General features: G+C 39.9%; 1 protein-coding gene across 1 annotated transcript in view; it reads right to left on the reverse strand.

Annotated features, from left to right (window-relative positions):
• Positions 1-25,683, reverse strand: part of LOC122563694 (microtubule-actin cross-linking factor 1) — a 536,485-nt gene that overhangs the window by 339,598 nt on the left and 171,204 nt on the right. The window contains 1 exon segment of the mRNA XM_087976866.1: positions 291-380. Within this exon segment, the coding sequence (XP_087832992.1) occupies positions 291-380 (90 nt within the window).

The following is a 25,683-nucleotide window of genomic DNA, read 5'->3' on the forward strand; positions in this document are numbered from 1 at the left end:
CAACCAACCTTTTTTCACTACAATATAAAATTTACAATGAATAGATTCCACACATTATTATTTGTAAGATACATGCAGGTAACAGTTGGAACGGCTGAATTTCAAAAGCTTAGATTTCTCAAACAAGTAAACAGACTAATCAGATTGCAAAGAGTACAAATTTAAATTTTGTCATAATCCTGGCAGGTTAATATATTACAAAAAGGTATCCCCATTTAATCAGAGTTCACATTAATCATTCTGCAACTTAATTCTGCGCTCACTTAAAATTATACTAAAAATGCACTTACCAGAGTCACTCCAGAGAGGACTTCCAAAAGTGAAATCAAGTTATGTCCATCGCGGAGATCTTCATAAAGATCACCGATGTGCTTTCGTACCTGAACAGAAACAGAAACGAATGTTAAAACCACAAAAAAACCTTGAGAACAATCAGAAGCCTAAAATAAATTCTTGGAGAAACATTTATTTCCAGCAATTGTCATGGAATATTCAGCAGTAAAGTCAATAATTGAGGAATCAACTATAGCAGCATTTCACAACTCTCTGGATACCATGGATGATAGAATCTGTACAGCTTGGAAGCAGGCCATTTAGCCCATTGAATCCACACTGACCCTACGATGAGTATCCCACCCTCATCCCTGCACACTAAAGGGCAATTTAGCATGGCCAATTCACCTAACCTGCAGACCTTTGAACTGTGGGGAAAAAAAACAGAGCACTGGTTTGTTTTATTCTTGTTTATTTTGTTTTTGTTGATACAAAATTGTGCGCTTCAGTTTCAGTGAAAGAGCATCATGTTAAATTTTAACTAAATGATGAGAGGGTGTGTGTGTGCCCATGTTTAGGGACAAAAACACATTAACATCCATAAAAAGAGTGGGAATTCTATGCAAAATACCATGGATATAAAATACTTAAGTAGCACCCTTGTGCTATTAAAAAAGTGAAACACTCTTACTGTTAAGTGACACAAATGAAAGTGGATATGGAACACAAGGCAATTGTTTTTGGGGTGTCAGTGAATTTACTGTTCACCCAATTTAAGACATTATAGTCTCTATTTAACAAGACCTAATTTCTCTAAGCAAAATATTAAGCCAAAGACAGGAAGCATAAGGAAGCAAAGGCTAATTGTTTTAAAACTGCACCAGCACTTCACCCATTTGTCTTCTCAGGTTAGAAAGAGATGATGAGTACACTAAACTTAAAAGAGATCAGTAAAAAAACATATAAAGTGAAAAATACAGAAGGGTACAATTATGGCCTCTCTGCGCATAAGTGAAATACTCCAATAAAGTTGTACCAATGGACTTGAGATAAAGGAAAATAAAGAATTTTCATTTTGCACCTTGTACACGTAGCAACTAGATTAATCAGTATACAATAATATTTGGTCAAGAAAGTGATGCTGAACAAAATAATAGAGAAGGCACGAGCTAAATTCCGAGGTGACAATCAGGTAACTGGGAAAGTTTGCTAGTGAAGAACGTAAAAGTGTGAGATCGTGTGAGCATAACAGCAAAACACAGGAGAAACTTCATTGTATTAATGGAGCTTGAGATATAAATTGTGCAATCATATAGAAAATGCTTCCTAAAATCTTAGCAAACTAATCAAATTGTAAGCTAATATCTGATATCATTTAAGTAGTTCCTGTGAAGAACTTCATTGCAAATGGTTGAGGGATGCAGTTTATATCAAGGGTGTTCTTGGATAAATCCAAAAATTCCTTTGATAATTAAGGATCAATTCTCCTGATTGGTTAGAAATTTACCTGTACCTCCCCCAATGTCATCTACTGTATCTGTTGCACCCGATGTGGTCTCCTCTACATCGGAGAGATGGGACACCTACTTGCAGGCCATTTCAGAGAACATCTGAGACACCTGCACCAACTAACCCAACAGCCCCATGGCTGAACACTTCAACTCCCTGCTCCCACTCCACCAAGGAAATGCAGGACTGGGCTCCTTCATCAAACCCTTATCACCAGATGCCTGAAGAACGCACACCTCATATTCTGCCTTGGGACCCTGCAACCAATTGGGATCGACATGGATTTCAACAGTTTCCTCATTTCCCCTTTCCCCCCACATTATCCCTGTCCCAAGCCACAAACTCGGCAGTGCCCTCCTGACCTGTCCGTCATCTTTCCCATCTATCCGCTCCACCCTCTTCTCCAACTTTTCACCCCTCCCTCACCTTCATCTACCCATCACTTTCTCAGCTACTTCCCCCAGCCCCTCACCCCCTCCCATTTATCTCTCAGCCTGCTGGCCCACAAGCCTCATTCCGGATGAAGCGCTCATGCCCAAAATGTCAATTCTCCTGCTCCTCGGATGCTGCCTGATCTGCTGTGCTTTTCCAGCACTACACTCTTGACTCTGATCTCCAGCATCTGCAGTCCTCACTTACCCCTGGTTTCAACTACAATTTGCTTCACTTTTTTTCTGAACATCTAAATGCTCTGTGTGTAGGGAGAAAAAAACCCATTAAGGCTAAGGCTTCAAAGACAACTCAATGAGTCTTATGGCATCATGTAAGGCTATCAAATAAATTTTAATCCAGGGATATGGTATATTTCAAAAAGGGAAGGGCAGAAAATGTGACAAAATTTGGGTGACAAGATTTGGGCAAGATGGTGATGGAGAAACACTAGTTTTACAATATGACAAAGTACATTCCTCAAGGTTATTTGGCAATGGTTATATGGATTTACAGAATCTGAGCAATAAATAAAAAGAGGCTTTGCATACACATATGGTGGTAATGAAGAGGAGCAGTTTATGGCAGATAAAGTGCTGGATAAACAAGGACAGCATGATACTGAAGAATAGGACAAATCGATTTGCCCCAGAAGACAGCTATTAAAAGTTAACCACATCGACCACTAACACCTTCCTTCCCATGTAACTGCAGAAGGTGCGATAGCTGCCCCTTCACTACCTCCCTGCTCACTATCCAAGGGCCTAAACAGTCTTTCCAGATGTAGCAGCATTCGCTCCACCCCAGGTGGCCTACTCTACAGTGGAGAAACCAAATGCAGACTGGGTGACTGCTGAATACCTCCAATCTATGTGCAAGTATGACTCCAGCCTTCTCATAGCCAGTCATTTTAACATAGCGCCCTGCTTGCATGTCCACTTGTCTGTCTTCAGCATGCTGCAATTCTCCAGTGAATCACAGCGCAAACTGGGCGACAAACATTTCTTCAAAACTGGCAATTTACAAGCTTCTGGACTTAATATTGAGCTCGACAGTTTTACATTGTGAACCAATTCCCATTCCTTCCCTTCCTTCTAGCTTCACTTGCGGCATTCTCTTTCATCATGTCCTCTCTCCCCTTCTCCCACCCCAGTGGTACTGACTATCCTTTCAAGTCTGGCAGTTAGACCCACCATTGTCCTGCTATTCTCACATTCTGATTACTTAATCTGAACTATCAATATCCTTTCACCCCCAGCACTCAACACTCCACCACCACCACTCTTCCCACTTCCAATCCTTGCCCTCAACTATAGCATAAATGATACCCCTCCACACTGCATGTCAGCTCTGAAGAGTCATCTAGACTCTAAACATTAGCTTGCTCTCTCTCCATGGATGCTGCCTAGCCTGCTGTAATCTCCAACATTTGTTGCTTTCAGTATCAAAAGTTGATGCTAGAGTCATATGTACCTCAAGGGGTAGAAAATAGAGGGAGGATATCAAGGGCAAGTTCATAAAACGTGTCAGACAGAAAGGAAGCCGAAAAGCTAGACAGAACTTCAGGACCAATGGTTTTATCTACTATTTTAAAGTGAAAACAAAGTTCTTTCTACATGGTCATGATTGAACATGGTCAGGACAGGAATGCACTGATTTAGATACAGAGGAAAGCACCTTGTACTTCTTTAAAACAAATGAAAGTTCCTTCTATTCTTTCAAAGTCAAAAACATGTTAAACAGTGCCTATTGAGGCACTGTAACAAAAAACCTTACAGTTTAACAGTATAGTGTACAATGATAGAGAAACATACCAAATGAAAACAACATTGTCCAGGATAACAATGTACCCCAGTCTGTGTGGTGCCCACTGGTCTCTAAAGGCTTCTACATCATTTCAGTGAGCACCGCATCCTCCCTCTCCAGGGATACCTGAGCACAGACATACACAGACGAGGAGCAAATACTTCAACCTCATGCTCCTTGTCGAAGGGCACACCGTGCTGGGAGGGACAGACAGGTCAGAGGACTTTCTCGTGCTTCTGGTCCTGGGCGTGGCCAAAATAGCTATCAACAGATCCAGGCAGTGGGCCATGGAGGAGTTTGTTGTTCCTGGTCAGCTAGTCTTATCTCACAGATTTCAATGCACTAAGTGCTTCCTGATGATTCAGATAAAGCTAAAGCTTGCTTGAAATTTTGAAGAGGGACTTGGTGATCAACATAAAACATAAGCCTGAAGATTTCCTTAGCTCTTAACGTACTCTTGAGAATGTAAATTGATTAATATAAAAGCTGCATTTTTGCAAGGGGAAATATTTCAGAAGGAAGTATTTTTAAAACCACTTGAAGTTGGTGATCTAGAAGGGAAATTGTGGAAAGTAAGCCCTTTTTTTAAAAAAAAAATTGTATGATGCATCAAGAGTCTTTTACTTCCCAGTTAGGTCTATCCTGTTGAAAGTGAATTGTATTCATGTAAAAGTTGATCCGGTGCTGTTTTATTATCATAAGGAGAAACCAGCAGCCATCTTTAAATGATACAAGTTGATGATTTTTGCATTATTTAAATAGAAAGAAAATGCAAGGTAATGGGGACAAGGCAGGCGATTGGCACTAAATGAAAATGTTAAGCACCAATGCAGACAAAGTGGGCTAAATGGCCTCCTCCTGAACCATGACAATTGAGATTTAATTCAATTTTACACAGTTAGCCCATTATAATTTTTTTTTTTAAAAAACAGATAGTCCACATAGCTTTGTGTGTGGGAAATCATGTCTCACAAACTTGATTGACTTTTTTGAATTAACAAAGAGGATTGATAAGGGCAGAGCAGTGGACGTGATCTATCTGGACTTCAGTAAGCCGTTCAACAAGGTTCCCCCATGGGCGGCTGGTTAGCAAAGTTAGATCTCATAGAATACTGGGAGAACTAGTCATTTGAATACAGAACTGGCTCAAGGGTAGAAGACAGAGGGTGGTGGTGGAGGGTTGTGTTTCAGACTGGAAGCCTGTGACCAGTGGAGTGCTACAAGGATCGGTGCTGGGTCCTCTACTTTCTGTCATTTACATAAATGATTTGGATGTAATCATAAGAGGTACAGTTAGTAAGTTTGCAGATGACACCAAAATTGGAGGTGTAGTGGACAGCGAAGAAGGTTACCTCAGATTATAGCAGAATCTTGACCAGATGGGCCAATGGGCTGAGAAGTGGCAGATGGAGTTTAATTCAGATAATTCAGCAAGGTGCTGCATTTTGGGAAAGCAAATCTTAGCAGGACTTATACACGTAATGGTAAGGTACTAGAGAATATTGCTGAACAAAGAGACCTTGGAGTGCAGGTTCATAGCTCCTTGAAATTGGAGTTGCAGGTAGATAGGATAGTGAATGCGGCATTTGGTATGCTTTCTTTTATTGGTCAGAGTATGGAGTACAGGAGTTGGGAGGTCATGTTGCAGCTGTACAGGACATTGATTAGGCCACTGTTGGAATATTGCGTGCAATTCTGGTCTCCTTCCTATCGGAAAGATGTTGTGAAACTTGAAAGGGTTCAGAAAAGATTTACAAGGATGTTGCCAGGGTTGGAGGATTTGAGCTATAGGGAGAAGCTGAACAGGCTGGAGCTGTTTTCCCTGGAGCGTCAGAGGCTGAGGGGTGACCTTATAGAGGTTTACAAAATTATGAGGGGCATGGATAGGATAAATAGACAAAGTCTTTTCCCTGGGGTCGGGGAGTCCAGAACTAGAGGGCATAGGTTTAGGGTGAGGGGGGAAAAGACATAAAAGAGACCTAAGGTGCAACTTTTTCACACAGAGGGTGGTACGTGTATGGAATGAGCTGCCAGAGGATGTGGTGGAGGCTGCAACATTCATAAGAAATTTGGATGGGTATATGAACAGGAAGGGTTTGGAGGAATATGGGTCGGGTGCTGGCAGTGGGACTAGATTGGGTTGTGATCTCTGGTTAGCATGGACGGTTGGACCGAAGGGTCTGTTTCCATGCTGTACATCTCTATGACTATGACCTCAACTCAAAGTTTCCTTTAATAATGACTGCAGTCCAGTACTGTCAAAATAAAAAAATAAACAAATATACTTCATGCTATAAATATATGTGAAAAAAATTATTTACTTCACGTCTTCGTAAATTGCTTTGATGAAATACAGCAAAATCCATCTCTTTACTTGTAGAAAAAGATTTTTTTTTCCCCTCAAAGTGCTGTTTATTCTTCAGAGACTAGTTGTTCAGAAAATGAAATTCTGAACAGAAGCCGTCAAATATCACTGGTGTGGAGATTTCACCGAAGAAATAGGTTTATTCGAAAATGGTTCAAATTCAAAAGATGACAGTAATATGATAACTGCACCAGAACAGTCATCATTCTGGTTGGCTGTCTGTCTCCTGAGTTATTTGAAAAAGGTCTTTGAAACGGTGTCTTTTAATCAAAGCAGATTTAATCAAGAGGTCATAAAGTAGTACAAAGGTCTCGATTTCTACTGCAAACCAGAATCCCAAGTTGAGTTGAATCAGGTAAAATTTCATAGCTAGAGCATAACGAGAAAATATTGTTCTTCCAAACTCATGCAGACTCAATGAGCTTATCAGCTTTCTCTAGACTGTTCAGGTTTATTAAAAAGCTTGTACTCCGTATAAAGCTGAAGTAGGCACGGAGAATGTATATAGGGTATAAGCAGACAGGGAAAGTGTTAAGTCTGAGTTTTGTGAAACGAGATTCAGCTGAGCATGACTCAGATCACATAAGAACTTGCAGTCAACAATGGGGTGCTGGAGGCAAGGGTAATGGGCTAACAAGTTGGAAAAGCAGTCATTATATAGAGCATTTAACAATACTGGAAGCATTTAGTATGCAAGATCAGCTAACAAGGGGTAAGTCATTCCTGAAGAAGGGCTTATGCCCGAAACGTCAATTCTCCTGTTCCTTGGATGCTGCCTGATCTGCTGCGCTTTTCCAGCAACACATTTTCAGCTAAGAACATTCATTGCATAACAGTAAAGGGCTTGGTCTCGGCTATTGATACTCATTGATTATTATAGTCACCTAATTAATATGTTGCCTTATCTGGATGCTCCTCCCTGTAGAATGACTATATAGTTTAGTGAGAAACTGCTGTTCCAGAGAAGACAGTGAATGCAGTGGGGTGGGGTCACAACAGCAGCCTATTCTCATGTTCCTGATCTACTCACTCATCATCTCTTTGTTGGATCTACAATTGCCATTCACTTGACAGATTCAGTGTCCAGGTTTAGAAAATGCATCACATGAATCCAATTAGGGTATTTCTTTGGAATGCGAATGTAATATCATCAGGTAAAAAAAATGGATTTGTCCTGCCTTAGTTTCTAAGGAATGGATTGGTAGGACAGAGAAATTTATTGAATTGTCCTCAAATTACTACAAATACACTCAGTTTCATGAAAATTGTTCAAATACATAAGGAAAGCTGTCCCATTATGCCAACTCCCACAATATCCTCTTCACATTTTACAATTCTTCCCCAAAGTCTAAAGTGAAATCTTATCCTTCAGTTACCTTTGTTGGCATCATGGGGATAAACAACTAGATTCAGCTGGTTGCCTGGAGAGATGACAGACCAAATTCGAATTAGGCCAATCAGTTTAAAGTATATGCCGAAAAATACCAAACTCCAATCAAGTTTGAATTTAGTATAGTGACAATTTCAAAAGCCAATGACACAATACGATGCTTTGGGGGCTTATCATCGGAATTTGAATGAATTGGGGGCTTTTGTCCGTGATTTGAACAGTTTGGGTCCTGAATGTGATTTGAACTGGTTTTGACAGATTTGAATAGATTTGGGGCTATGAAAAATCCAAACAGATTTTAAACACTTGCAGGTTAGTGTCCTAGATCTTTAAATAAAACGTAGGTGAGGCAATTTGTTTAATTTTGGTGACTTATGGTTGATTAAAGGGAGAGAAACAGCTCTTAAAATTCCGAAAGAGGTTTTGGGATTTGAAGAAGATTCTCAAATTTGCCAAGGATGTTTGTCAACCTGCTCCCCCCTCAGCTGAAGCAAAACGCTCAGAGACATAGTGTAGTTTTACCTCCATCTTTATTTCCGACCCTGGAGGGAGAGAGAACACCACCCATGTGCACTGTGGCACGAGTTCTCTGTCTTCTCTCTCAAACAGCAGTTTCTTAATGAATTATATGTCACTTTGCAGGCAGTAGCATCCAGATAAGGCAATATACATATTGATTGGGTGACCTTTACAATCAGCCAGTGTCAATAGTAAAGATTAAGCCATCTGCTGTTACACAAAGAATGTTCTTAACCTTAACTGGCTTCACATAATGAATACTTTTCACCTTGTTAAACTGACCTTCCATACTGAATGCTTCCAATATTGTTAAATGGCTCTACATAATGAATGCTTTTCCACCTTGTTAACCCACTATCCTTGCCTCCAGCACCCCATTGTTAACTGCAAGTTCTTTTCTGATCTGAGTCATGCTCAGCTGAACCTCTTATTTCACAAAACTCAGAACTTAACTCTCTCCCTTCCTGCTTATACCCTATACACATTCTCAAGTTTAGAAGCAAAGAAAAAGGACATACTTTTAGAATTAGCAAATAGTTAGATTTGGGTTTAATCAAGGACAAAAGTAAAGCAGAAACTGAAAGGGAGTTACTCAAACACTTAGGTGCGTCAGAGAAATAGACAAGTGCAGTAGAGGTAGAAAAACAAATTACAATTAAGGAAAATGAAATTACAAGAGAGGCAGGGGGCAGAATTTGAACTTGAGAAAATGCAAGGTGGTCAAGTTAACAGGATGGACATTAAAAAAAAGAGACGGTAGTGATATATACAAATGTCAAAACTCTGTCATAAGATGTTGAAGCCTTCTTTATTTCATTTCAATAACTGGCTAGGCAGATGCAATGGTCCAACAATTTATGGGTAATGCTAGTTCAGACTAAACTGGTTGGCAGAGCTAGTGAGGTATTTGCCGTGTTGTCAGAGGAGGGGTCAAGAGATTATGAAGAGGTTAAACAGGCTATTTTAAATGCTTATAAATTGGTACCAGAAGCATATAGACAGTGGTTCAGAAAGACAAAGGAGGAACCAGGTCAGACTTGTGTTGAGTTTGAACAGTCATTTTGATCGATGAGTGTGTTTTGAAAATAGATAGGACCTTTGGAGGCTCAGAGAGATTATTCTGGAGTTAAAAAATTCACTTCCAGAGATGGTAAGAATTCACGTGTTCAGGAATTGAGAAGGGCAGAACTAGCAGATGTATACATATTGGTGTATAAGACAAGCTTCTGGCCAGAATTTCATCCTTGAGGGATAGAAGTTGGGAAAAGGGGATATCTGATACTACAAAACCAAGAGTAGGAGAACACTGGTAAGAATTTACCACAGGATTTTAAAAAAAGGCCCAATAGGGTGAAAAAGATGTAAACAGCCTCAAGTGTTCCATTGTGGTAAAGTGGGACACTGAAAGACACAGTGCTGGTCGTTAAAGAAAGGCATTTTGGGAAAAGATGTGGTAAAGTAAGCCAAGCCAGTGGCATTAATGCAGGTAGTAAAGGAGACCCTAAGAGGAGCCGAAGACCTGCAGGAGAGTGCACAGCTGAGAGAGGAGCTGGGTATGGAGTTAGTACCTGATCTCTACAAAGAATTCACTTCTGTGGGTAAAGCTTATTCAAAGAAGAGGGGGAGAAGGACAAGTTCTAATTTTGAGAGATACAGGATCTAACCAGTCACTAATAGTTCAGGGATGAGCGAATATGCACTCTTCTCTTTTCTGTTACCGGAGAGTGTGGTAATTTGTGGGATGGATGTAAAGAAATTTAGCATTCCCCTATGTAAGATCAGGTTGGAGTGGCAACTCAAGACTGGAGAAGTTACAGCAGGAGTGATTGAGAGGCAGTTCCAGGAATTCAATTTGTTCTTGGAAATGATTTGGCAGGATCGAAGATGGGAGTGACACCCCTTTTTGTGGAGAAGCCCAAGATGACCAAGAGACTGAGGAGTTAAAACAGAAATATCCTGGTATTTTCCCAAACTGTGTGGTAACCAGATCCCACCATAAGTCACAGCACAAAGTGAAAAACTAAAAGAGAAAGATGGAGTTGAGGCTTAGTTAGCAGCTACCCTGTTTGACATAATGGTGCAGGAAAAACCTGAACAGGCAGAGGGTCAAACAGAAGTGTTTAGTCTTGAAAGGCTAAGAGACTTGCAACAGCAAGACAAGACGATAAAGGATATGTATGTGGATGCGTACTCTGAAAAGGAAGACTACTACTATACAAGGGAAAGTAAAAGATAGGTTAGAGGAAGGAGTTGTAAATAGTTGTTAGTTAATTAGTCTCGGTTATACTTTAAGACAAAGTTGTTCATTTTTACTTTAAATAGTTCTTGACCTCTCAAAGTTTCACAGATTACTGCACGGGATAAATCGGTTGTGTGTCGCTGGCTTAAAATAAGCAGCAGGGTTTACCCAGTGTCTTAACACACCCTTTTAGTTACAGTTGACTAGAAACTGAACTGGACAACCATATAAATATTGTGGCTACCAGATCATCTCAGAGACTAGGAATTCTAAAGCCAATCCACCAACTAAAGGCACAAGTCAGGAGTATGATGGTATAATCTCCAACTGCCTGCATGAGTGCATCATGATAATAAAACAGGTCAACACTAGCCAGGATAAAACAGGATAAGTAAGCTTCAAGGCAAGGGTGTAATTGATATGTGGAGCTTGTTCAAGGAGCAACTATTGAGTGTCCTTGATAAGTATGTGCCCGTCAGGCAGGGAGGAAAGGGTCGTGTGAGGGAGCCGTGGTTTAATAAGGAATTGGAATCCCTTGTTAAATGGAAGAGGGCGGCCTATGTAAAGATGAGGTGTGAAGGTTCAATTGGGGCGATTGAGAGTTATAAGGTAGCCAGGAAGGACCTGAAGAGAGAGCTAAGAGCAGCAAGGAGGGGTCATGAAAGGTCCTTAGTTGGTAGGATTAGGGAAAACCCTAAGGCTTTCTATAGGTATGTCAGGAATAAAAGAATGACTAGGGTAGGAATAGGTCCAGTCAAGGATAGTAGTGGGAAGTTGCGTGTGGAGGCTGAAGAGATTGGGGAGACACTGAATGAATACTTTTCGTCAGTATTCAATCAGGTACAGGACATTGTTGTCAATGTGAGTACTGAGTCACAATTAAGTAGAATGGATGGCTTTGAGGTATGTAGAGAAGAGGTGTTGGAAATTCTGGAAAGGGTGAAAATAGATAAGTCCCCAGGGCCTGATGGCATTTATCCTAGGATTCTCTGGGAAGCAAGGGAGGAGATTGCAGAGCCATTGGCCTTGATTTTTATGTCCTCGTTGTCTACAGGAGTAGTGCCAGAAGATTGGAGGCTAGCAAATGTGGTTCCCTTGTTCAAGAAGGGGAGTAGGGATAACCCTAGTAACTATAGGCCGGTGAGTCTCACTTCTGTTGTGGGCAAAATCTTAGAGAGAATTGTAAGGGATAGGATTTATGAACATCTGGATAGGAATAATGTGATCAAGGATAGTCAGCATGGTTTTGTGAAGGGCAGGTCGTGCCTCACAAACCTTATTGAATTCTTTGAGAAGGTGACTAAGGAGGTGGACGAGGGGAAAGCAGTAGATGTGGTGTATATGGATTTTAGTAAGTCGTTTGATAAGGTTCCCCATGGTAGACTACTGCAAAAAATACGGAGGTATGGCATTGAGGGTGAGTTGGAGGGTTGGATTAGGAGTTGGCTGGCTGGAAGAAGACAGAGGGTAGTAGTTGATGGCAAAGGTTCATCTTGGAGTGGCGTCACTAGCGGTGTTCCGCAAGGATCTGTTTTGGGACCATTGTTGTTTGTCATTTTTATAAATGACCTGGAGGAGGGGTTAGAAGGTTGGGTAAGTAAGTTTGCGGATGATACGAAAGTCGGAGGAGTTGTAGACAGTGATGAAGGATGTGGCAGGTTACAGCGGGATATAGATAAGCTGCAGAACTGGGCAGAAAGGTGGCAAATGGAGTTCAATGTAGCTAAGTGTGAGGTGATTCACTTTGGTAAGGGTAATAAAAAGATGGGGTACTGGGCTAACGGTCGGATACTTGGTAGTGTGGATGAGCAGAGGGATCTTGGTGTCCATGTACACAAATCTTTGAAAGTTGCCACCCAGGTAAATAGTGCGGTGAAGGCGGCATATGGCATACTGGCTTTTATTGGTAGAGGAATTGAGTTCCGGAGTACTGAGGTCATGTTGCAGTTGTATAAGACTCTGGTGCGGCCGCATCTGGAGTATTGTGTGCAGTTTTGGTCGCCATACTATAGGAAGGATGTGGAGGCACTGGAACGGGTGCAGAGGAGATTTACCAGGATGTTGCCTGGTATGGTAGAAAGATCGTATGAGGAAAGGCTGAGGCACTTGGGGTTGTTTTCATTGGAGAAAAGAAGGTTTAGGGGTGACTTGATAGAGGTGTATAAGATGATTAGGGGTTTAGATAGGGTCGACAGTGAGAATCTTTTTCCACGTATGGAGTCAGCTATTACAAGGGGGCATAGCTTTAAATTAAGGGGGGGTAGGTATAGGACAGATGTTTGGGGTAGGTTCTTTACTCAGCGAGTCGTGAGTTCATGGAATGCCCTGCCAGTAGCAGTGGTGGACTCTCCCTCATTATGGGCATTTAAGCGGGCATTGGATAGACATATGGAGGATAGTGGGCTAGTGTAGGTTAGGTGGGCTTGGATCGGCGCAACAACGAGGGCCGAAGGGCCTGTACTGCGCTGTATTCTTCTATGTTCTATGACTCATGGTACTAACTACCTTAAAACATCCAAACCCTCCACTTCCTGCACAAACTGCAATGCATCAACGTTTCTCTGACAGCACCTGCAAACGTACAATCTCTGCCGTGTCTACTTTGCTTTTCTGTTTACATGTGGGAGCACCAACTCCTGCAAGCTCCTATCTAAACAATATACCATCCTGACCCTAGACCAAAGTGCCATTTGGTGGTTGTACTCTGGCTAAAAACCAAGGATTCCCTTCCTACCACCACTGTGGGTTAACAGAAGTGATTCAGCACCTTAAGAGAAATTGGGGTTGAACAATAAAGAATTTTTCATGGTTCAAACTTTAGGCACAAACATACATTTACATACAATTCTTTTTGCAAAAGCACTCCCCCCACCCACCCATTCAAGGGACTAATTTTTGTTTAAAAGCAGTCAAAAATATAGCTCCGTTCTGGTCATAGCATTTTACAGCATGGAAGAAAGTCCTTCAAATTTTTGCGTCCTTGTTGGTCATCAAGCATCTAGTCCTATTTTCCAGCACTCTAATAATGCTTCCAATGTTGTCGGAACCATGGCCAACCCCATACAGTTCCATCATTTGGTCCATACTCTTGTATTCTTGCCATGGACTAATAAAGGCAAGTATACAAATATACCACAAACTTATATCATGTACATAACTTTTACATGCAGACAGAAAAAGCCAAGACCTGTCCATCTCTATCCATCATTGGATGACGAGGGAGAATGTATTAGCAGGTGTTCACAGTTACCTCGTGTCTGCAGCAGAAACTTGTCTCCAAGCAGGTCAGCTATCATACCATTGGATAGAACATTTATTCACCAAAATGACTATAGTCTGTGTGTAATCCACATCACCACCCCAAACATTGAAGTAACCCAGGTATGGGCATCTTCAAACACCTTAAAAGCATCAAGAACCTCATGGATGTAACAGACTTGAACACCTCTGCTATAGTAGCCTGTGGACCCTGGTGAAATGATGCTGACCTCACTTTTCTGAGGGAGATGTGATGAGCCTAACTTAAGAATAAGATGGCAGATATATATTTCCTTCTGGTCAACCAAGAGGAAGAACGCCAAATCCATGGAGTTGATTTCACCATAAAGAAACTAACTGATTCATCATCAAAGCAAACCCTCATAGCACATACAAATGTCTCATGACAATTTGGCTCAGTCAAAATCAAAAGGCAGTAGACCAGTCATTGGGGCAAAACATGGAAATTGAGAAAAATGGGAGGAATAGGCCATTTGGCCCTTCAACCATGATCACACTGAATTAAGGCACAGGCTTGATCATCCAACTCAAAACCTTGTTCCCAGTTTCCCCATACCCTTGGATCCCTTCAGCCCTAAGAACTGTATCCAACTCCTTCTTGAAAACATTCTATGTTTTGGCCTCAATTGCTGTCTGTGACAATTCTCTGGTGAAGAAATTTCCCATCTCAGTCCGAAATGGCATACTCTATATCCTTAAACTGAGACTCCTGGCTATGGACTTCCCGGTCATCAGGAACACCCTTCCTGCATCTACCCAGTCTAGTCCTGTTAGAATTTTATAGGTTTATACGTGATCCCTTCCCTTATTCTTCAAAGCTCTAGTGCAAAAAGTCCTAACTTACCCAGTCCTCTCTTCACACCCAAGTCTTGCCAACTCAGAAATTGAATTGGTAAACTTTTGTCGCACTTTTTCAATAGCCAGGGCATCCTTCTTCAGCTAAGATGGCCAAAGCTGCACACAATACCCTAGTTGTGGTCTCATCAAGGCACCTACACTCAAGACATCCCTGCTCCTGCACTCAATTTCTCTTGCCTTGAAGGCCAACATGTCATTGGCCTTCATTGCCTACTGCACCTGCCTGTTTACTTTCAGCAACAAGTCTGCAAAGCCACCCAGCTCTCACTGCATCTCCCCATTTCCTAATATGTCAGCATTCACATAACAATCCACATCCTTGCTTTGATAGTGAATAACCTCACATGTATCCACATGATATTTCATCTACCATGCACTGTCCACTCACTCAATTTGTCTAAATCATATTGAAGCATCTCTGTATACTTCTCAGTTCAGCCTCCCACCCAGATTTGTGTTGGCTGTAAACCTGAAGATATTAAAAACTTATTTCCTTTATCTAAATCATTAATATGTATTGTGAACAACTGGGGTCCAAGCACTGACCCCTGTGGTACCGAGTGTGCCTGCCACTCGGGGTAAAAAGTCCCTTTATGCTTTTGCTTCGTTTCCGGGCGTCAAACAGTTCTCTATCTATGCCAGTATACTTGCCCCAATTACATTTTGCATGCTAATCTCTTAATTGGACTTTGTGAAAAGCCTTCTGAAAATCAAGTGAACCACATTTACTGGCTCTCCCTTATCAATTCTACTAATTACATCCTCAAAATATTGCAGTATATTTGTAAAGAACGTTTTTTGTAAATTCATGCTCACTATCCAATCCGGTCACTGTTTTCCAAGTGCTCTGCTATTAAATCTTTTAGATTTGACTACAGCATTTTGCCTACTAACACAGTGTTAGGCTAACCAGTGTATAATTCCTAATGTTCTTTCCACCTCCTGTATTAAATAATGGGGTTACATTCACTATATTCCAATCCATAGGAGCTGGATATGGAATCTTGAAAGGTGAGCACCAATGCAATCACTATTCCTAAGGCCAGCTCCTTAAGTACTAGTCCCTAGGGATTTGTTGGCCTTAAATCTCATCAACTTCCACAATACCATTTTTCTGCTGACTGATTTCATATACTTCCTCCCTTTCACTACAGCACGTGCTCACCAACATTTTTGGGATGTTATTGATGGCCTCCTTTGTGAAGGTAGAACCAAAATGGGTTCTATCTTCACCATGGGTGGCACGGTGGCTAGCACTGCTGCATCAGCGCCAGAGACCCGGGTTCAATTGCAACTGTCTGTGTAGAGTTTGCACATTCTCCCAGTTTCTATGTGGGTTTCCTCTGGGTGCTCTGGTTTCCTCCCACAGTCCAAAAATGTGCAGGTTAGGTGAATTGGCCATGCTAAATTGCCCATAGTGTTAAGTGAAGGGGTAAATGTAGGGGAATGGGTCTGGGTGGGTTGCTCTTCCGAGGGTAGGTGTGGACTTGTTGGGCCGAAGGGCTTGTTTGCACACTAAGTAATCTAATCTATGTATTTAACCGATCTGGCATCTCTTGGCTCCCCATTATAACTTGCCCTGTTTCTGACTATAAGGGATCTTTTTCTCTTTACATACTGACTGGAAATTTTCCAGTTTATGTTTTTCTGCAAGTTTACTCTCCTGCTGTTTTCCCGCCCATCAATCCCTTTGTCGAAATCTAAATTGTTCCCAATCCTTGGGTCTGTTTTTTTTGGTCAATTCATCAACCCCTTCCTTGGATCTAATATAATCCCTAGTTTCCCTTGTTAACCATGGTCAGGGCACATTTTCCTTTTTTTGTGCCAGAATGGAATCAATTGTTCCAGTTCTTCCATACATTCTTTAAATATTTGCCATTGTCTATTCACCATCAACGTTTTAAGTAACCTGCCCCAATTTATCATAGCCACCTCGTGCATCACACCATTGTACCTTTCTTCCCTTATATTGAAGGCTTTAGTCTCAGAATCAACTATGTCAGTCTCTACTTTAATGAGGAATTCAAATTGTATTATGGTCAGTCTTCCCAAAGGGTTCTTGCATAGCAGGATTGCCAATTATTTATTTCTGTTTATAAACCACTCAGGTCAAGCATGGTCCATTCTCTCAGTGGTTCCTCAACCTGTTAATACAGAAATCTGTTTTGCACAGACTCCAGGAATTCCTCCTCTACAGTATCCTTACTGATTTAATTTTCCTAAGTTATATGCAGTTAAGGCCACCCATAATTAAAGCTGTACTTTTATTATTTGCATCTCTAATTTCCAATTTAATGCCTTCCCCCAACTTGACTATGATAATTTGGGTTCTATACAAGAACACCTAATAGCTCCAATCATGGAGGCAATGGATGAGGCCAAAAAAGCAACTTTACTCCAGCCCATCTCCCATGATCCAAAGGTAGACTCCTTTGCGGTTTCAATGCCATAACTGGGTGGGACAATAATCTTCAGAAAGGCATAACTGGAGCAGAAAATATGGGGAAGGCAAACACCAAAAGGTAGCCCCATCTTGATTAAGTGCCTAAAACATGGCCTGTGCATCACAAACACCCTTTTTAACCAGGCAGACAAATACAAGACCTCATGACAACATTCTCGTTTTGAACATTGGCACCTGCTTGACTATGTCACTGTCAAAGCGACAAACTGCAAGGACACTTATAGCAACCATGCCATGATAGAAGCTGATGACTGCTAGACTGACAATTGCCTAATCTGAGCTATTATCTCAACTCAGCGTAGCCCATATTCAGCAGCAAAAGCACAGTCTCAGAAAATTCAATGTCAATGGACCCAAGAGCAGAGTGAAGAACAATTTACTTAGTTAGTGCTTCATAGCCAACCTGCAGACACTCCCTGAACAGAAACCACTAAATACTCAGTGCCTGTTCTGTCCTTAAATCCATCATAAACAATACTTGCAAAGAAACTCTAGGTTTCTCTGTCAGAAAATAGAGACTGGTTTGACAAGAATGACTGGGTGATCTAGTAGCTACCAAATCACAAGGCCAGAAAAGTAAATTCAGTGAAACAAAATGTAATTGAAGTATTGTGCTATCATCCCAGCTGAATTTATGACTTGACAAGTCCAGACTGAAACCTAGCTTGATTGATCACTTTGTACTTTATTTTTGATGTAACGGACATGGCCTTACACTGAAACATAAGCAATGCTGAAGGTTTAGTTAACAATAAAAAGGAAATTTATTACTCAAGAGATGAAAATAGAATAAGCAAAACTGTTTATATATAACTCATGTTCAAAGATTTTCAAATACACGGTAAACTATAATCCCATTAGTCCCAAAAGGAACTCCTTTACACCACTCACACCAGAGAGAATTTCCATCTCTTCCACATCTATAGGGCTTCATTTAACTGTAGCTCCATACCCTAGTCTCGAGAATCTGATAACCTCTTTCTGGAGCTTTCAGACATCGAAGCTTAGACTTTCTCGACTTCACATGGTTCCTTCATCCACAGCATTCAAACTAAACTGCTTAGCCCAACATAATTCTAAACAACCTTGTTTTGTCAGGAACAACTGCTCTATGCATCCAGCTTCAGCCAAGATTTCTGCAAATCCCAACCGAAACCCAAAAACTTTTGTTTTAAAAACAAGCCACATGCATTTTCTGTATTGAGAAAAAAAATTCCACAAACTTTTAAATTGAAAATCTATGATTTACCTTGTTTGCTTATAAACTCACCAGATGAAAACAAAACCCCATTGCACACCAGGAACACACAAAAACTTATTTTAAAATATGATGGCTTAATACTTAATTTTATCAAGCCACTTCCAACACAAACCAAAACCCATAAGCTCAAATTCAAAGTCCAAAATGAATGATATATAAAAATTACACCTTAGAATGCACATTTAAGGAAAAAGTGTAGAGTGAGATGGTTGATACCCTGTTATAGTCCGAGGGGATAATGACAATGAGGGTAAATGAGGTGGAAAGGTATTGGATGAGACTATTTATTATACTGTAAAACAAACCATTTCTGAGAATGCCATAATATCACAGCATGTTACATAATGAGGAGCTAATAGGTGTTTGCAGCAATATGTTACACCTGCACTTAGAGAAGACCTTTCTGCTACAATGTACCAGTGTTCACGATGTAAACACCATCACATTCACTACCATCAATTGTATACTGATTAAAAGGGTTATGCACTTTATGCTGTGTAATAATCAAATAATTTATCATAATAATCCTAACAATAAACAATGAAGTTTGAAACAGTTGATAGATTTTTAAAAAGCCCATCATACACATGTACCTGACAATACTTAAATTGAATACAAGAATTTAAACAGTGAATCAAATCAGTGAGAATGGATTTCAAAAATAGCCACGTGACTATTTTGGCTGCAAAATGTTGTGGTGATCTTGAGTTTGAGAGAGTTTGGCACCATTTGGGAAATAACCAGCAACTTCATGGCTTGTATACCCGCCTTTACTGATTAAGTTTTTTACTTGCTGTGATCCTAATGAACCCAAAAGTTTGTTACAGATCAGACTAATCTCCTCAAAATATTTTAAGGTAGACTAAACCCTAACCTTTTCTTATTTTAAAAGGTAGATGGGAACAGTATGTTCCAGATGTGATGCAATGTTAAGCAAAAAACAATTTATTTAAACACTATAGTTAAAATACAAACAAAACAAAAAGGAATTTCGAAGAACTTAATTATTGGTAAAACTTAACTGAATAATGCAGTACATATTAGTAATTAACCGCTCCAATATAGTAACTTCCCATTGTAATGTTAAAAGATTAAATTGGAATAGCTCTCTGGACATTACTGTAATATTAAAGGGTTAAACTGCACTAACTGAACATTCTGAAAGTGGGTGGAGATGTCATTCATGCAGGAATGCGGATGATGCCCACTCCATTTAGACAGCCATTTGCTACTACACCCCCATTACCAAAATAAACTATTATTCAGTGCCTTCCATTCAGAACTGCTTTCATAGTCATCCCCTGAAGCTAGGTATACCTGCATTGTCTTGGGGAATCACAGTCAGGAAATTGTCTGCATAATGATTCCCCAAGATTGGGGCATTTATATTTACATTATCTCAGAGGATTATCTCATTCTACCATTGTACCTAGGGTAACGTGACAGAGGGAGTGGCTGGGGATTGTCTTGAGTGGCATGTGACTGTGGGGGAGTGGCCAGACTATCTGAAAGCATTACCAACTGACCTGTATAAAAGGGAATGTGTTTTCTTTGTTCAGGGCCTCTTTTGACTTGACTTCACACACCTGCAAAGGAGGTCAAAGGGGGTCACCTAGCTTGTACAAGCTTTAATAAACTTTAACTGTTTACAGAAGTTGGTGTGTACGAATTGCACCTTATACGAGAAACCGCGGGAAAAGAACCTAATTCCATAAACACACCTCTCGGCAATAAGACAAATTCAGGCACAGATTCTTACAGATAATTCTCTAAGTCAGGAGGAAACAACATCAAGAGAGATTTCAGGGAGTGGAGCAGCGAGGAATCATTTTACTGAAGCGGCAGGGGACTTCTGGAAACCAAACAGCTTCTGACTGAGACAGCTAAAAAAACTAGAAAGCTTGATCCAGGAGGTGTCCACTACCCTTCCACTGTATGATGATACTATCACTTTAACAAGGCTAATTTGTTCTTGAGTTTTCTTTTGACAAAAAAGAGGTCGTAAAGGCAGAGATGCTGAAGGGTCTAGGAAGATCCCAGTTTAACAATGGTAGCGGTGTGGTCAGTTCTCCCAGTTCAGGTTTTTTCCTAGTTTGGTTTAATTGTGGTAGTTAAGATACGAGAATCCAGGAAGACACAAGATTAAGCGAATCGTTCCTGACTAACCTTTCTGCCTGAAATGTCTTTGGATGTTGTTCCCTCCTGTCTGTAAGAAATCTCTGTTCCAATTTACTTTTTTGCCTAGTGATGCGTTTATGGGATGTTACTAGATTGAAACAGGTTCTTTAGTTAAGTTACTGTCTCAGTTCAGTTAAGTTTGCCAATAGTTAAGTTATTCTAAGTTGTTTTCTTTTGTTCATATTTCAACTGCTGTGTTTTTAAAAAAATCTGTTTTGCTTCAAGCAGAGTGATTTGACCTGCATCACACTCGGAATATCCACTTCACATCTGTTTTATTTTAAAGAAAAAGTTAGGGTCTAGGCAAACTTCTTAAAATATTTTGAGTGGGTCTGGCCTGGTCCATAACAACTGTTTTAGCTACTTTTAAAAGAAAAACAAAAGGCCTCCTCTGATTGTTGACTTAGGATGACTCCCATAGCCACTTCTGCATCTCTGCCCATGCCACCTCAAAACAAAACAGGACAAAATAACCTTTTTGAAGTGACAGCAGTGGCACATGCCCTATTATTTCATGGTTTCGATTTATGAAAAATGATATTGGAAGAAAAAGTTCAAGCAACTAGTGTGCAATTATATCTGCGCAACATTTGGACCAAGCATTTGAAAAGGTTAACACATCATTTGTTCCTTCAGAGAAGTATTTCTGCTGTGGGTTGGCATATTATGGGTACTACTAAAGCCAGACTCAAGACAAACTGAGGCCATATATAGGAAAAGCAGACAACTTCTTAAAAATAATGTTGTAGTGTACTGTACGTTTTCACAAAATTTAAATTTTACAAAAATAAAAGCCCATTCACATTGGCCTAGGGGTTTCCGTAATAAGGATTATGCACCAATATTTGAAAAATACTGGTAAATATCAATGAGCTGTAACAGTCAGAGTCAGACGTACAGCACGGAAACAGTTCCTTCAGTCCAACTGTCCATGGAGGTATCCTAACCTAATCTAGTCCCATTTGCCAGCACTTGGCCCATATCACTCTAAACCCTTCCTATTCATAAACACATCCAGATGCCTTTTAAATGTCATAATTGTACCAGCCTCCACCACTTCCTCTGGCAGTTCATTTCATATATGCACCACCCTCAGCATGAAAAAGGTTGTTCCTTAGGCCCCTTTTAAATCTTTTTCCTCTCAACTTAAACCTATGCTCTCTAGTTCTGGACTCCCTGACCAAGGGAAAAGATTTGTCTATTTAGCCTATCCATCCCCCTTATGATTTTATAAACCTCTATATGGTCACTCCTCTGCTTATGACACTCCAGGGAAAACAGCCTCAATCTATTCAGCCTCTCTTTCTAGCTCAAATCCTCCAACTCTGGCAACATTCTTGTAAATCTTTTCTGAACCATTTCAAGCTTTACAACATCATTCCTATAGGAGGATGACCAGAATTGCATACAATATTCCAACAGTGGCCAAACCAATGTTCTGCACAGCTGCAACATGGCCTCCTAACTGCTATACGCAATGCTCTGACCAATAAAGGAAAACATACCACCACTTCATCATCCTATCTACCTGCGACTCCACTTTCAAGGAGCTATGAACCTGCATTCCAAGGTCTCTTTTTTTCAGCAACACTTCCCAGGATCTAACCATTAAGGGTCCAAGTTTTACCCTGATTTGCCTTTCCAAGAGACAGCACCGCACATCTAAATTTAACTCCATGTACCACTTCTTGGCCCATTGGTCCACCTGACCAAGATCCTCTTGAACTCAGAGGTAACCTGCTTTGCCGTCTACACCACCTCCAATTTTGGTGTCATCTGCAAACTTACTAACTACACCTATGTTCACATCCAAATCATTCATATAAGCAGTGGACCCAGCACAGATCCTGTGGCATGCCACTAGTCACATGCCTCCAATCTAAAAAGCAACACTCTACCATCACGTTTGATGTTTAGTAGGATTAAATTTCCCAATTGGTTTTCACATATGGGAATACCAAATTGCCCCAAGTTAACAAAATTTAACTTTTTTCTATTTTTAATACAAATTTAAAATTTAACAGACACTTTCCCTTATGTTAAAATAAGTGATAACTATCTAGAGGTAGAGTAATACTGTACAGAGTTTCCTCATTAACATTCATTTATTGAAATAATATGTTCATCTTTAATTTTCCAAGTGCAACAATACTAGAATGAGATTCCACATCGTAAAGATTTAAATGCTTATAAAACAATCTACTTGCTGTTGAACACCTGCATTGCATTAATTATATTCAAAGTATCAACTCATTCAGCGTTAAACTATCCAGTCTCTTGATATCTTTTCCTTTTGTGGTAAAGTTATGAGTTTCTGTCTTAAACCAAAATGCAGAATCAAAAAAAATTGATAGCGTTGGTGACACTGGACAATAACACTTCAATCATACACATTGGAGACAAAGTTGTCTTGTATCTATGTACATGAAAACTGCATTGGATAAATATGCAAATATCTTGATCACAGAAATATAAATTAAGGTTGTGCACCACATTTTATTATACACTTAGTGCACATGCATTTACAGCAAGTTTAATACCATACCACTTAACTTACAGTTTGATTGATAACTCTGATACATTTATATAATCATCCCTTTTGTTTCAATACAAGTTGGGCATTTATCGAGTTGGCAAAAAAGTTTAAGACAGTATTATTTCACATCAACCACCACCATTCCATTCTCACTTCCCCACCCACCCAAACATTTTTAAAAAGAAATAAGGATGAACATATTATTTCAACAAATGAACTTTAATGGGGAAAACCTGCACAGTATTACTCTACCTCTAGATAGTTATCATCACTTTAACATTAGGTGAAAGTATCTTAAATTTCTATTTTTAATCCAAATTTTAAACTTAACTTGGTTAACGTAGGCAATTCAGTATTCCCATATGTGAAAACCAATTGGGAAATTCAATCCTATTAAAATGTGGTAAGAGGGACAATGACGACATTGCTAACCTAAAATATACTCCCATAAATACACTTCAAGACCGTCTGATACTGTTAAGCTTCTCATGTGGAATATACCTTGATTGGGAACATGCTACAGGTAAGCAGATTTTGGAGCGTGATTGAACCAAACTAAAATCCTCAGTTTTCAGCTTTTCAGCTCCACTTCTGTTTTGCGTTTAGCATTCACGCCAAAGTATCATCACAATGGTATATTTATGGCAGCAAATTGAGGGGCATCTCTGCTCAGTAAATAGGCAGTCTTACCACATTGTGCAGAACACTAAAGTCACATCAATTTAAGGCTGTTTGCACAAAGTGTCTCAAAGCAGTTCTGGAAAAATACACACAAAAGAGGGCAGCATTTAGAGAAAGGGGAATAGTATAGTTTCTAGGAGATTTTTGAAATGACAGAAAATAGTAGCAAGGTTTTCAGAGAGCATGCTAGATGATCAGAACATTCTGGGTGAAAATTAGCTACTGATGGCAAAGTACACATGTTAGCTTTCCTGTTAATGCTACAATAGAAGATTAAACATTCTAAAAAGTTCTAAACAATATTAAAGTTACTGTCATAATAACTGCAACTTACAAAGTAAATGCTAACTTGGGTAAACAAACACAGAAGTTGCTGGAGAAACAGCAAGTGTGGCAACATCAGTGGAGAGAAAACAGATTTAATGTTTCATGTCCTGTGACCCTTGTCAGAATCAACAATTCCTGTTTTTGTTCGTTTTAAATCTCCAGCATTTCTTTGTTTAAGCTTAGATAAATATTTTGATGTAAACAAATTGAAACTTACATTTTTAAAAGCAACAAAAATGTATAGATAAAACAGCAAGATTGGATGTCTTATTTACATTTAGATGATCAATTAATTTAGTCAATTTCCAGAATTTTTTGATACAAGTGGTCCTGACCATCAGCCCAGCTATTAATTCTTCAGTGATGCTTTCACAGAAATATTTACTAAAGGAAATCAAAAATGATATTAAATTACAATCCCACCAGCACTGAAATGCTGAATTGCTAACATACATTTACTTTGTTTTGTTATTGCACAATATGGAATTGTCTGTTTAGCACCACTATAAACATGATCTGAACATATCACGATCAACAGACAATGCCTTGGTTAGATTTACATTCAAACTAAAACTAATCAGTAACAAGTTAACATTTATGCATTTTTTTTGTTTTACAATATTAAAAACCATGTAACACTGGTGAGCATGATTGTAAAATTAACAAATGATATGATTGGAGTGAGTGAAATATTTTTTAGTGGGGCCAAATATCATATAAAACATACTCCATATTGTCCATATGACCCATTAATTGCAAAGAGGGCTGAGAAGTACTTGTATTTGTATAGGTACCTGCCTTTCACAGTCTTTGATGTCCCCAAGTGCCCTATCAGTGAAGTACTTTTAAAGGGTAGTCAGCACAGGTGAAGAAACAAGGATGCAGAAGCTTATCCCATCTGAACTCCATGGCTCCATTTCTTAAAAAATTCCTAAAGTCTTGCAGAATAACTGGTCAAATTCACTGACTGGCTACTAGCAGGTACCATGTACATGTCATGGGAGAATACAGCTGGAAAGTCAAGTGGGAAGGTTTTCAGGGTAACAGTTTTTCTGATTGATGGAGTTGGTGAAGGTCAGGAGATGAGAGAAAGGTGGCAGTTATCCCGAGGCATCAGGGGTTGGACAGGTCCCAAAATTCCTTGTGACACTTCAGGCTAGCACTTTTGGAAGCCCAAAATAATTCAAAGAGTATCGCTAAAGTTGTCTTTAGGCATTTTTGCCCGGAATATTCTCCTGCCAAGATTCTATTGCCAGACTTCATAGGGTTCATCCTGGCTTGACATCAATATTGTAGTGTAATTAGGACTCCATCAGACCACGCCTATGCATTTGAAGTAGCTCCCACTTGCTTTCCATGGAGGCCTCAGTTCAGTGAGCTGGAGGCTGGACATTGATTTTTCAAGACTTTAGACCATCCCCCAACATCTGCCAGTATGTTGGCAGGAAAAATGTTTAACATGAAGATCTTGATCGAGGCAGAATTCTTTAGTCACAATTCGCTAGGTTTTCTTTTGAAGAGAAGAGGGGGTTTCCAACATGTGTCGCATAAAGTTATTCAACTAGCATA

Source organism: Chiloscyllium plagiosum, unplaced genomic scaffold, assembly GCF_037043375.1.
Source record: "Chiloscyllium plagiosum isolate Xiang-an unplaced genomic scaffold, Cpla_swu_hap1 HiC_scaffold_30, whole genome shotgun sequence".
Taxonomy (NCBI): Eukaryota; Metazoa; Chordata; class Chondrichthyes; order Orectolobiformes; family Hemiscylliidae; genus Chiloscyllium; species Chiloscyllium plagiosum.